The sequence below is a fragment of the Strix aluco genome, chromosome 18 (assembly GCF_031877795.1).
Source record: "Strix aluco isolate bStrAlu1 chromosome 18, bStrAlu1.hap1, whole genome shotgun sequence".
Lineage (NCBI taxonomy): Eukaryota > Metazoa > Chordata > Aves > Strigiformes > Strigidae > Strix > Strix aluco.
Window position 1 is genome coordinate 9,771,906 of NC_133948.1, and position 14,456 is coordinate 9,786,361.

Sequence of the window (14,456 nt, forward strand, 5' to 3'; positions counted from 1 at the left end):
CCAAATACCAAACAGCGAACAAAAAAAACCTGTCGATGTCACCCGATTGCGTCACACACACACACCCCCCTCTCCTTCAGGACTCAAAAGCCCTGTCTCCAAATAGCCCTTTGCTCTGCAAAGCAAAACAGATGTTCCCTAACGCCCAAATCCCGGCCGCCTGCGAGGTGGTGATCTGCTACGCCAACAAGGAGTGGCGAGGGGCGAGCGGGGCTGTGCCTGCGCATCTGTGCCGCGGGGGGAAGCGCGCGGTGGGCAGACGTGCGCCTAATACCCAAATGCCTCCGCCAGCCCCTGCGCTGCCCGTCTCCATCCGGAGCTACGCGACACGCCCAAAGGCACCGAAAAAAAAAAAGACCCCACCCAACCCAACACCCAGGGAGACGAGGCAAAACGCCTATTTCCCGGGTGAAGCCAGCTAAAGGGGGCCAGCACGCCAAGCCCCGGGCTGGAACGCCGCCGAGCCCAGGTAGCAGGACACCCCCCACCGCCCCAGCACCGCGGGAGCGCCCGCCCGAGCCGGGCCGGGGCCGCGCTGCCCTGCGCTGGGGCCGGGCCGGCGGGGGAGCCCACCTACCTGCTTCTCCTCTGCGGGGCGGGTCGGCGAGGGCGGGATGCCCGCGGCAGGAGCCGGCGGCGGGGAGAGAAAAGAAGAGAGAGTGAGGCGTGAGGGCTGCGCCGGGCCGCGGGGCGCAGCGGCCGCGCGTCCCCGCCGCCTCACCTGGGTTGACCAGCTTGCTCTTGTAGCGCATGCCGGTGCTCATGGTGCCGGCGGCGGCCCTGCCCGCCCGGGAGCCGCAGCAGCGCCCGCGGCGGGTGTCAGCGAGCGTGTGAGGGAGCCGTGTGAGGGAGCCAGGGGCCGTGCGCGCCGCCCCGGCGCCGCCAATCGCGGCCGCCCGACCCGCCCCGGCCCCGCCCACCCCCGCCCGCCGCCTGACAGCCGGGCCCGGCCGCGACCCCCGCCCCGGCGCAGCGGCCCACCGCGGGAGCCCGGGCACAGCCCGCGGGAGCCGCACACGCCCCGGGGGAAGCGCTCGCTCCCCCTCTCGAGCACAAACCCAACAGCCGGGAGGAGGAACACACCATTTCAAAAAAAACAAACACAAACGGAATAAATAGGAAATGGGTTTCCAGATTTAGCACCTCAAAATACAGTGGGAAGGCCTGAATCATACTGTAAGCGTACTGTGCTCTGCTTCCATTCAAACATTTTAAAGAGGTGTATGGAAGTCATTTTAGGTAAAAGCTAAAGGTATTTTTGCTATAGCTTTTAAAGGAAAGGCAGGAGAGGACTCAAATGAATTTTAAACGCTCCAAAAGCAGTAGCAGCACATGATTTATGAACAGCTCGTAGGAACCTCAACTTGACAGCAGAGGAGCAAGGGAGGGGGATGCAAAGCCCCAGGACACCCCCATCCTTCCCCCGACTTCCACAGCTGCAGGGAGGGGCCCTGTCTTCCACATTTCAAGGACAGGTAAATAATCAGACTTGAATCTCTTCTGAATACAGAAGCTTGGCATAGTGATGGCTGCAGAAGTGCAAGGGCACTCCCCAGCCTTGGAACAAAACTGACACTGATGCCACAGTACTAACTTTTCACATCCTTGTAGTCATCAGAGCATTTATCTTGCCATTTCTTTCACCTTCTCATTCAAAACCTCCCTCATATCAAAACAAGGAGATATTTCCAAGACCAGAGATTGGTAATCCCAGGCACATATGTTTTAAAACCCCATTAGCTCATCCGAGTTCACTGTTAGCCATTGATTCCATGCATCAGAAAAAAATAAATCAGGTAATTGTCAGCATATTTGCTTGTTTTTAAATGCTAGAGAGCCACAGACCATTAGAGACTCTTCACCACAATTAAAGGCACCAACAAGTCCATCAGCCTTTCATGAGTTGTTTTATCGTCTGCCACAGTGTTTTAGATTTAATGAAGACCGAAAGGGCTGCAGTCAACTGCTCCTTGATCCTGCTGAACAGTCATTACAGTAGTTATATGTGGGCATTTTTGGCGCTGGAAAGCGCCAGCCTGGAGAAGGCCTCTGGGCTGGAATTCAGAGAAAGGGACTTGTCTTCCATGGCCCTGGTACTGCCAACACCGACGGGAGTGGAAATGCAAGGTCAGAAACTAGGGTCCCCTATCCAGAGATCTTCACAGTAGCAAACTATACATTCCTCCATCAAGCTGTGAAATATTTTAACAAAACCAAGTTCAAATGTAACTGAAGATTAACATCAGACAACATCAAAGAAGTGGTAGAAGACATAAAAATTAAGCCTACGTTGAATGAAAAGCACTCGCGTATGGTATCAGCAGTACTGCAAGCCCTTCTTGGACAATTATTAAAACAGATCTTAGGTTTTGAGCCAAAATGCTCCAGCTGGAATCCACAAGCCCAAAGAAGGCAGAGACTATCAACTGATAATCAGTATCTGCTAGTAAAAATCTGCTCACTGAGGCTTCCCACACAAGAATCGTGACAGTGACTTTAGGTGCCTTGCCTTGAAAAGAGGAGGGAAAAAAAAAAGCTCTGTTTTTAATAAAATTAAAGGCTAGGTGCTTTTGAAAGCCTGCTTCCCCATTGTCCTAGTTTGCTTTGAAAGATGAACCTTTCATGTTACCTTTGTTCAGAGAGCTAATCCAGTATGTAACTAATGTTAACCGAAGTCTTGGTTTCTTAGGACAGGTGTGGCTGTCCTGACTTTCACAAGAACAAATGGACAGCACATGATTTTAAGAAGGTTGCAGAATATGATGCAAAATTCTGGAAGAAAAACAAGAAAGGTGCACATAACGGCACACAATTCATGAGAAAATATTTGCTGTTAAATCTCTCACCTTGGCCCTCTCAACATACATGCTTACAATTCAAATCTTCATAAAACCTAAAGAGACTTTGCATGAACACAAACCTGTCACTCCATTTCTTCTTTCAACTTCATTATAGCAGCCACTGAGACAACAATGTAATGTCCATTTTATGCAGTTCAACTCCAAACACAAGCCAAATATCCAGCCCTGTGATGCAAATCATTTGTTAATCCTATCCTGATTAAACACTCATTGGTAGACAGCAAAATTAGGGCTAATCATTACATGAAAGACACCCCAATTTAGTACAGAAGATTAAGTGTCTCAATCCTATATTTGCAAAATAATTTATGCTTATGCATATATAATACACACAAGACTACAAAAGCATGCAGAAGAGAGCTATACACTTGGTAATGACAAAGGAAACAGCAACATTAACTTATAGTCTAAGGTGTGCAATCAGATTTTCCGAGGTATTTAGCCACCTAAAAGATGTCAGTAGGTGCCTAGTGAACTTTGAAAAAAAAGTGGATGCAACGTCTTGCTACCTTTCAGTTAAAACACTTTTAAAGTTATTTTCAAAATTAAATCAAAGCAGTTTGTATGCAGACAAATTCTAGAAAAACACCTTCATTCCCCAGGGTACATATCACTGACTATTCCTTTGAATATGCACTGTGCATGACACCATTACAACATTTCATAGATTAGCTTAAAAAAGCCCAAACCCAAAATACAACCCAAAATTCAGTATTTTCCACATTCGTACAATTTATTACAAACCTTCAATGAAAATTAGTGTTATGGTATATAAAAAATTCAGTACATGCCATTGCTCAAGCTGACAGATAAAAAATGCCTGTGACAAATTCTTGCAATCAATACTTGAGACAAATCTTCAGAGGCATCCACAGAAGCTGTTGGCATGCGTAGTGTTTATGGTATGTTAAGGCACGATGATTTAGAAAAGTCAGCTTCTTTGCATCACTGGTGAATCATCAGTGTTTTGTACATTTTCTCATACATCACACAAATATAAGTCACCAGAGATGAAGCTTCAAAAGTAACCAAAGCACAGAGAAAGTTATGAAAAACTGATACGATACACAATGACTTAAAATGGCAAGTGAAAGTTATGATACTGTGCAAACACACATACGTTTACTGTAAACAGGCCACAAAGTCTTCTAGTATTAATCACAAAACTGTTCAGAATAACCTAGCAGATACATGATTAACTCCTTAAACCCATCACAATGACTAGTCCAAACAGAGTACTCTATCAGTTTCTGTATAAAAAGGTATAGGAAGGATAATAAAACCACATTTATAAGTATGAAGGCAGTGTTACCAAAAGAATCAAAAAAGATACAATATAACTTGATTAACATCGAATATATAAAATAAGCCGGTTTACAACACGATCTTCAGACTTCGTGTTTAACGCAGTTCTTGATCTGCAGCATCCAGCTTTTGCATTCAAACGTTACCATTGGGTCAAAGAAAACAGAGCACCCATCCACTTAGAGAACTGTATCCTGCTGCGAATAAAAGTGGAAAACAAAGAGCATTAGAAAGGACAAACTCTCAGCACTGTCAGAGTGTCTGGGGCAGTCTGAGCCCCTCTGAGCAAAGCAGCGTAATCCCGGGAACAGGGCATTTCAGCTACTGCATCACAGGGACCTGCATTAGAACTAAATCAGCTGAGTCAGATGAAGTTTGGCCCCAAATATTTATCACAAATGTCTAATAAGACCACATCAATGAGAATTTATTTTTGGTTACATGCTTTAAGCACACACACACACCCCCCCCCCGCCATCTGCAAGCATACAAGGACTGCATTACAGCTCATCTCAGTAGTAATGCACCCAAGAAACCAACCTCAGCCTGTTACGTGAAGCATCACTCCTGCTGAGAAAAACGAAAACCACTTAGCTAAACAGGGCTAAAAGTAAGCAGCAAGTTTGATGTCATGCACACACACTCTTATGACACTGCTTCGGTAAAACAGGAAAGCAAAAAGATTTTTCCAAGCATTCATACAGCAGTATTGATACAGCTGAAAGGAAGGATACCAGTCTGTAACTTCAAAAATAAATACCAGTTTTGGAGATCTCTAACTACTTGTCAATAGAAAAGGCTGCTACATAGAAAGCAGAATTCCAGCTTTCTCTGAAAACTGGGCTCTGCTTAAAAAGCTGTGTCAGGTTTGGAACTCATGAGACGCTTCAAATTCTCCAGTCCCAAAACCACTCATTCCCAACAGGAAAAAATAGCTTAATCTAAACATTCATCTGGATAGAAACAAAGAAATATGCTAGAAAACATTGCTGTGTTAACTCACTTGTAAAGTACAGTGCAACACTCATCCAGACTACACTTGCTGACCACAGCTGGGACAAGGAGGAAGGAAAGCTGACAACAGGGTCCTTTGCTCTTTGCCATTCTCAGTGGGAATTCTGTTCAATACACAATTACTTAATGTTTTAAGGAGGCCATCACTTCCCATAACAACCAGAACAAGCAAGCCAGCATTAAGGCTTTAAAGCCAGAGTCCATAGGTTGTTAGCCAAATTCAATATTCAAATTCAAAATTAACCCGTTGTGCTACACTGCTGCTTCAAGCTTGAAAGGGAAACTAAATTTCTGCCATTGCCTGCCTAACTCTAATCTGTTACAAAAGATACCTCAAGAGAAAACCATAACTGATGTTTTAGACTCACAAAAAGACTGGAATTTCCAATAAACATGAAGGCTCAGGTTATAGGCACAGCTGTGCACTGATGTGACCAGCATTAGCCACACAATACCCACATTTTATGCACACATAGAACATACTTGGTCAAAGCATGTTTGTGCATTTTCAGTGTGGATTCATTTCACTGTTCTTCCTTCCTAATCTTCTTATGAGACAATATTTTATGATACATTGGGTTGATACCGTTCTTTACAAATTCAATCTCCAGTTTTATTAGACTAACCTTACACTCCCCCATACTCCTTTCACCAATACATAGCTTTAACAAATGCCTCCATCTGCACTGTGAATTCATACCATCAGTTTAAGAAAGACGATACGTTTCTCCAGAATGTCATTAAAACAAAACTTTCTCAGTAAGTAGCGTAACTAGCACCACATACATCTGCACCCCCAATGCTCATGGTCAGAGTGCTCAGCATCCTATATTTGTAAAAGTTTCAAAAGCCTTAGGAAGAAATGGGTTTGCCTCCCCCTCAGCTGCTTCCAAGAACACCACTTCGATGCAGGGCAACTTGACATCTCTCCATGTACACTTCTGAATTCCCAATGAGAGAAATTTGCCTTATAAGTAGTTACATTTTCTCACTGACCTAAATTCTTTTTCTTCAAATAGCACCCATTTTATGTTGTAGCTACAGCCCTTTGAGTATCCAATCATTAGCAAGAACTTTCAGAAATGGCATCTTTCCAAAAGGAATAAGAGTATTGGATGACGCCAATGTCTCACTATTAGCTAGTTTTGACTTATTTTGTCACTGACACCCCTAATATTTTGGGTTTCTGATATTTCTGTCACCCTCTGCTGACTTTGCTGCTTCAAGTTCATTCCTTTTCCTTTTGCTAGACTGTAGCAACACCTTATACTTTCCCACAGCAAATGTCATCAGCCAAGTATATACTAAATTACAAAACTGGCCTCTGAACTGCTTTCTAATGTTTATCAGTTAATTTAATATGCTAATAGGGTTAATATCCACTGAGTCACACATACATACCAGGCTCCAAGCTCCAGAATGATAAGAAACATTCCTTTGGAAAAGTTTATTTAGCAAAAGGTGGCCTGAGGCATTTTCAGGTCCCCGTGATACTATGTCAAGCTTTGGCATGGACCTGGTAGGTCTGTTTACTCCACTCCTCAAGTCTGCTAACATCTAAGAAATTCTGGCAGCAAGCACCTCCCCTCACCCTGCATCCCACACATCCAACCGCTGTATTGGACACAACAGTGTGTCCCCAAGATACAGACAGGGGTGGAATATGTCATTTGTAACATTCCTGGGTAACCAAGACTCTCAAAAGCAGAATGCAAGGTGCCACTGCATGTATTCACAAGAACTGAGAATGCCACTGTAGCCACTGCACTGTGGACTTCATCTTTCCCAAGGCATCAACACATTACTGAAAAGCAAATAAATATATTTCCACTCAAATAAATATATTTCCACTCACCCCTGACACTTCCCCACAAAACGGGATTTCTGCAGTGACCCATTAGGAATTTTATATTCTCTCTATTTCACATTCTCTGGGATGACTTGTCAAAAATGGAACCATTTTACATTAATCCATTTACTGACAAAGTTTACTGAGATATAGTTTGGGTAGTTATGTGAAAATATCAGAAAAACTTGCTATTGGGTGTTTCAATCTTTTTCATTTTATGTTTTGCAAACATTGTGTCATTCCTTAGAAAGTCTGCAAAGCAGAGTGTTTTGGTTTTGGGGAGGTGGGGGGACCATTTCACTCTCCTCTGTAAGCATAGCAGTTCTGGAAATTGATCTCAGCGGGAATGTGCTGTTCAAGATGTATAAATCCTACAGTGTTAGAAATGATACACCGCTACTTCTAGGAGAGAAATTTCCTTATAGAACTAGGTCCTAACAAACTCCTGGAAGTTTTGCATGCAGAAAATGCAGACAGATAAATATCCAAGCAAGATTCTTTAAGAGCCAGAAGAAAGACAATATTTAGGTAAGGAGGTTTACAGACCAAATACTTCAGATTTACATATCATATTACAAATACTTTTTCTGTACAATGTTTTGAAGACTACAACTTTAACAAAGTGCTACCTTTTTCCTATTGGGAAGAGTTGCACAGATTATTTTCTGTCAAAGGCCACAGACAGAGGTGCCATGGAACAGCCAAGGTCACAATCCAAGTACATCATCGTCTTTTATTATGTTGTACTTAGAACCCAGGAACATGACTGTTTCACCAACTGAGAGCAGTATGGACTAACAGGGAGATGTGAAATATTTTTAGATGAACAAGCTCAAATGAAGGTGTTATTGTTCTATACAGCAAGGAATAAAAGTCATAACATGACTCTTATCTGAGGTCTGCCTAGCTCTCTGCACATTACATACAAGGGCAGGTGGGCACCAGTTACAAGGTGGTTCCTGAGGACCATGCTAAGATCTTTCTATACAAGTTAACTTCAAGGACCTATGGAGTCACACAAGTTCAGCATTTCAGTTGTACAGTAACAGAGGAAAAGTCACAATTTTTGTCAGAAGTCTACTCTCTAAGGGCAATGAAGACTTGTGCTAGCCCATCAATGCAGGGTTTGATGAACAACTCCACAGTCAGAAGAGCTGAAAAGAGTTGGAGAATGATGGCGCTCTTCTAGTCCAGTTTCTAGCCAGAGAAACATCCACTAGCAGCATCAGGCAGTTGTTCCAAATACTACAAATTTGTCCAATCTTCACATTCTCTAGGCTCTCAATTTCAGCTGCCAAAAACTACAACATGATCTTTACTGCCTCAAATGACATTTCTCACCAGATCAATTCAGCATTCAGCAGCATCGTTTTAGAAGGCTGGTTGCTATGACAATGCTTTGTGTTGTTCTGTTAAAAGATGTCAATTCATTGGCAGAAAGAACTAGCTGTTTGGTGCCTTTGGTACTGCTCTTATCAAGAATCAGAACAGTGTTAGTGAGCTCAGGAGGCTTTAAAATACTTGTGGAAATCATGAGCTATACTAAAAGAATTTTCAACATCCTACAGATATTTTAAGTGCAAGATGCTTGGGTTTTTTTCTGAACACATTTCCCTAACCATAACTACATTTCCAGCTGGCTATATTTGTTTTCCATAGCCTTGCTTCTGTTACTGGTTTGTCCCAGTATGATCTTGAAGCTGAGTGGAAGACAGACAATCCAGATTTGTAAGAATAACAAGAGAAAAACAGATTGCAAAGAGATACACTTCCAGAAACAGAGAAGAAAAGGGAAGGAACACCTATCAATAACCATTTTATTTGAAAAAAATAACCCCAGCTTTTTGTAATAATTGCTCATCCGAAATGGACAAGTTCAGAAACAAATATGCTGTTCGAATTACTGCAGGCTTATTTCAAAAGCATTTTGAATCAAATAAAACTAAACCCATTTTAGTTTTTGGTAGCTTATTCCACCCCTCCATCTCCTTCCTCTTCAATCCTTCATTTGAACTGTCAAACATAAGAAGCAATAAGCTCCTACACTTTACAGCAGTGTCTTACACTTCAGCAGCAAAAAAATCTGAAAAAAAAAAAAAAATCAAGCTTGTCTTGAAGTCTTTACCATGCTTCACAAGGACTTGTAAGATTAGTATATCAAAAGTTAGAGTAAAAAGATTGTTCCTGCATATTCCAAGAGTATTCTGGTGTCTAGCTGTGCTCTCACTGCCTTCTACAAACACCTCCACATGCACTGTTTGTACACAGAAGCTATGAAATCTTTAGGGGAAACAGACAAAAGTGTAGATCAACACACCTTTGTTAGGGCTGCTCTCAAAAGCTTTTAATCACCACCATCTTGTAGAGTATGTCTGTACTCACAGGCTTTTGTCAAGAACTGCAGCTGGCACACTCATCACTACTGTTCCCAAAATCATCTTCCTTTCCTACCTCTAACCCAGTCTCCACTAGTGCTCTTCATTCCTCTTCAGGTTTCTACTTCTCCACAGCAAGAAATCTGTGCATCCTCTTTGGAAACATTGAACATACTCCCTGCATATAATCTTCGCCTTTGTCACTCCTCTTCTGCTTCTCTTACTCTAGACTTGAAAGTAAAGGAAACTGCTTGAAGTAAATTCTCCCTTTGCGCTTTTCATAAAACCTTTAAAGATGTCCCTGTTCAAAAGGGATCAGGCAAACCAGACCTTCCAGTCATCCCATCTGTGTAGCACTTTATGATAATACAGACTCGTCAGTCTTTTTGGCAAGGATTTGAGTTGAGCACTTCTTAATCATTATGCAATGCCAGACTCTTTCCAGAAAACCCCAAAGCACTCAGCAATCTTCTCCCCACCCTGAAACACATCTGAAACCAGAAGTGGGTATTTCACATATTTGGATATTACCACATTTCATTATCCTACTGTTTACTCTCCAACTTTTATCTATGAAGGTATTTATATCATACTTCTCTTTTCCCAAAATATCTGAAACCATCTTTATATCTGTGCTTTATGAAGAGGAAAATATTTTTAAGGTACTTCTGACGAAAATCAATATATATGTATTTATCCAAAGTAAAAGAGTGGAACTATTTATTTTTACATAAATTATCTAGAAAGTTACCTATTTCTCTCAGCACAAAGATAAGTAAGGGTGCAAAAGAGCAACAGGAGGAGAGACTGTGCTTTCAGTAGCAGGGCTGATCCTTTAAAGTTCTTGTAAAACTAGAAACAGAGATGCTCAAGATAAGCTTTGATAGAACAAAAAGATTGATATCAAGTATATTTAAATTTGTTGGCAGTTTGGTTCTGTTAACTACTGTGTTAATTACAAGTTTCCTGGTTTCTCTGGAGATAGTGAGTTCAATAAAATACAGCAAATAAATCTGATGGGAATGCTGGAGGTTGAAATTGTCATTCCTCTTAAACTGCAGTCAGTTAACATGCATGAAAGAAACTTCCCTAAGGCTAAATTCTAGGTGAGGATTCACTTCAACCTACTGACAGAATCACACAGCAACACTAGTTTAGCAGGACTGCAATTGCAGTTCCGACTGTGCATATTAGCCAACAAATTATGCTAAAAGTCTATCTATCAATATCTCAAGGGTAACAAAAAGTAAGTTCAAAAGTCTTTCCTGAAAGCAATCTGTCAAACAATGTGATTTCCACAGCAGCCACAGAAATGTAGCTTAGCAGATTCCAAAGAAGCAGCAGGACCTCCACATATGAAGATCTCATTCAAATCCTTCACAAATTTGTTCACATTCAATATTTCAGACCAACTAACTTTCTTAAGATTTAGTTCAAACTACATCACGAGATCAAGCGGACACTTAGTTAAACCTGCAAAGCTCTCCTGCTCAATACATTTAGTGATCCAACATGTAGTCCAGATTAGCAAAGTCTCTACAAAATAACATTTCACTTGGACACACGTGAGCATGCTCAGAACTCTGTTTACTTATGTATCCATGGCTGCACATTCAGCCTGGGACAAACCATGCTCCAATTTATTTTTATGAATACCATATCCAGTATTGCCAGAAACTGTGAAACACTGGGAATCTGGTGCTATTACTGGCTAAACATTAGTGGGAATACTGCATCCTATTAGCCCTCAGATACTGATTTCACAGCAAATCCAGTATCTAGGAACCAAAGAAAGAACTCTGAATATTTGCCATCCTGTGCTCTGCAAGCAACAACTATGGACAAGCCTATTAGATTTAGGGTGGTTTTTTTTTCTTACCCAGTGTCAGTGTAAAGGATACCATGTGATCAAATGTGACTGGTAAGCTGCACAAAGAATTGAACTCCTTTGCAAAAAACAGTAATAATAATTTACACTACATAAGGTTTCCTGCATCAAACAGCCATTTTCAAAAGCAGTCAGAGCTTGGCCGTATGATAACAAAGTCACCATGAAAACTTGGTACCTTCAGTTCAGACTACAATATTTAACAGGCTGCATAATTACCAGCTCCTGCCTGAGGAAGTGAGAGCTTTGAGAGACACTGCTATCACATACACATGGTCAGCCATGAAATTATCCTCAGTGCTTAGATTTCCATCTCTGGGAAAAATATATCTTAGGATGGCAGTTGGAAGCGATGACGTGAAGATTCCTCTATCTGAAAGGCTTGGAATTGTGACAGTAAGAAACCTGAATATGAATTAGTTTTTTCCCCTTAACTACTTCACTCAAAGATCACAGTGCACATACCAGTAAAACCATCAACTTCTGCTTAAGTAGGAATCCAGTGAATAAGTTTATTCCTTAGGAGACTTTTTTTCTTCTTCTTCTGTTTGGTTTCTTTTCTGGTGTTTTTTTCTTTTTTTAATATAAACAGGAAGACTGAAGGTTCAAATAAAGGCAACAAAAAATCTCCTTATTTTAGGCTTGGAATGTTGGCAGCTGCCACAAGGTCATAAGGGATAACATAATCCATTTTATTCAAGCTTTACATTCCAGAAGACCAGCAATCACAACTGGAGTATTAAACTGAAGTATTAAGCAACAAGACTCCTCATATCCTTCTATTTTTTATTCTTGCATTTAAAAGAAAAATTATACCAGAAGAGCTGCATTCTGACAAAAACATGAATATTTCCTACAAGAATTTTTTTCTTCACTCGCTCTGATCCCACCTAATATATATAACATCAAGGGAGTCTGTATTCAGTACACGTAACCAGTTTGTCTAAAATTTCATTTGGTTCTTTGAAAAAACTGCTATAAAATTCAACAGCCTACATACCCTAAAATACCCTAACTTTTGTTTATATATAGTCAAATTAATTTTCTGAGCAGCTTGTGCTAAAAGAAACAAAGCCAGATGATCCAAAAATAAGACACCGAAGATAAGCATTTACAGGTCTTAAAAACAGCTGGAAAGGTAATATTTGCATAGATCTTTTCTTCTAGTCTACCCAGAACATCACTCAATTTTTTCTATAAGTACTGCAAAAGCAAGTCTAAAGTGCAAAATTAACAATAATCATTGTGAAAATCTTATGTAAGAAGAGTAAACAAGTCAGAAAAGTAATACCTGATGCATCCAGATGTTAAGCATCTTAATCATCACCAGGCTTCATCCTCATTTGGGCTTGCATCTGTGCAATCATCTCCTGCATGCGGCGCAGCTGTAAGAGAAAAACACCCACATGTTTAAGACAATTTCATGAGGAGTCCAAAAAGCAGGAAACTGTAAATCTTTGTTTCATGGTAGAACACCTACTGGCCTCTTTATAAATTGGAAACATTCTATTAATTCACATAACTGAATACTTTTGTTTTTCCCATCTCAGATTCTTTAATGCCTTACAAATCTTTTGTGAAAGTTAGATGTAAGACTATTTATAATGAAAATTAAGCAACAAATCCAAATCTTTTGAAGATAGCTATGTTTGCAAAGCTGTGAATCAACATTTAATCTGCAATAAAGAAAACATGGCCCTTAGGTGTGTACAGAGATACAGTGCTTGAGTTACCCGAAGCAGCTTTGTTCCGATACAAGTGCTCAAAGCATAATATCATGTATGAATATTCATTCTGTGGCTAACCAGAGAACTCTGCAAATTTTTAGCAACAGTAACAGCTGAACATGAAGACAGAATTTTAAAACTACTTAAAAAAAAACCCCAGAAAGATGTTTACAAAAGTTGGAAAGAGACTAAACATATTAAGCAACAATATTTTTACATCTAAACAATGACTCTTCCTGGAAATAACTGTTTTCTTAAGGCATTTTCTTATGACACTTGTAAGTTAATTTCCATCTCACAAAAGGCCAGTTATATATAATCCAATTTTTTTTTCCCCCAAAACACAACATTAATTTAAATAAATGTTCCTAAGAAAGAATAAGAAACACTAATACAGATTTTCAAAATGTATAGGCAAATACCTCATAGGCAAAAACCTAATTTGGTTTACAAATGACTAGGTATTTCCTTCCAGATGCAGGTGGGGAAGCTCACATATACAATTGCAAGTGCCCTGTCTTACAAACTGGAAAAGAAATAGGCTGCAATTTCCATGCACACTGTATAAAACACGAGTCCATCTCAAACTGGAAATCATGTAATAATCTGAGGCTTGTATAGCAAGTTTTCATTATTATAATTGTGCAGTTTTAATATATCCAGCTTTTTTCCCTTTAGAAAAAAGTAATTAGGGAATTGATTGGAGGAGGGAACCACTTCAACTCAAAAAGCACTATTTAAACAATTACACTGTATTTCCATCCAGTCAACCACATTAGCTACTGTGATAGCAGTTACTCCATCAGATTCAATACAAAAGAATCTGTGAAATTCTTGACTACAGGTATGTAGTGTTGAGCTATTAGGGTTTTTTTTGCTTCTTTGTTTTGTTTTAGGCATTTTTTGCTTTATTTTTTAACAGAAAGAAACATCCCAGAACAGGGAAAAATTAACTGCAGATGCCTATATCACTTTTTCTTGCCTGGCCTCAGATACAGATTTGGGAAAGAGTAAGAAACTGAGAAGTAACTCAGAGTAACTAAAGAGTAAAAAACCGAGATTGCAGCATAGCCAGAGGTAACAGAGCTTGCCTAAAACTAGCTGGTTTATATACTGGTACTTTTCTTCTTGCAGCACAGGGTTCAGTAGAAACTAATTCAGGTTCCTGTGACTGCAGCACAGATGCACTCTGACAAAAGGAGACTCACACAGGATCAGCATGAAATACAGCCAAGTCTGTAATAATAATTATTATGTACCCATCTACATCTTTCTGCTAAACACTTAAAACAAAAAGCTTCTGATCAAAAAGATAGCATAATGCAGCAGGAAGGAGGAAAAAAAGCAGAAAGTCTCAGAAATTAGAGTTGCATTGATTCCATGGTCCAAGAAAAGAGAAAAGTTTCAAAGATTAACTTGTAAAAATGTAAGGCACCT

At 40.4% G+C, this 14,456-nt stretch overlaps 2 protein-coding genes across 4 annotated transcripts in view; both read right to left on the reverse strand.

Annotated features, from left to right (window-relative positions):
- Positions 1–12,670, reverse strand: part of SEPTIN5 (septin 5) — a 60,677-nt gene extending 48,007 nt beyond the window's left edge. The window contains exon 1 of the mRNA XM_074843824.1: positions 12,584–12,670. Coding sequence (XP_074699925.1) covers positions 12,584–12,616 — 33 coding nt within the window. The 5' untranslated portion in view covers positions 12,617–12,670. The remainder of the gene's footprint in view (positions 1–12,583) is intronic.
- Positions 3,576–14,456, reverse strand: part of LOC141931534 (septin-2) — a 41,877-nt gene continuing 30,996 nt past the window's right edge. For 2 of the 3 annotated variants that reach the window (XM_074843828.1, XM_074843827.1), the window contains exons 12-13: positions 12,584–12,677; positions 3,576–4,363 (exon numbers count right to left, since the gene is read on the reverse strand). In XM_074843828.1, coding sequence (XP_074699929.1) covers positions 12,609–12,677 — 69 coding nt within the window. In that variant the 3' untranslated portion in view covers positions 3,576–4,363; positions 12,584–12,608. The remainder of the gene's footprint in view (positions 4,364–12,583; positions 12,678–14,456) is intronic. The other variant, XM_074843829.1, reaches the window with a different exon arrangement.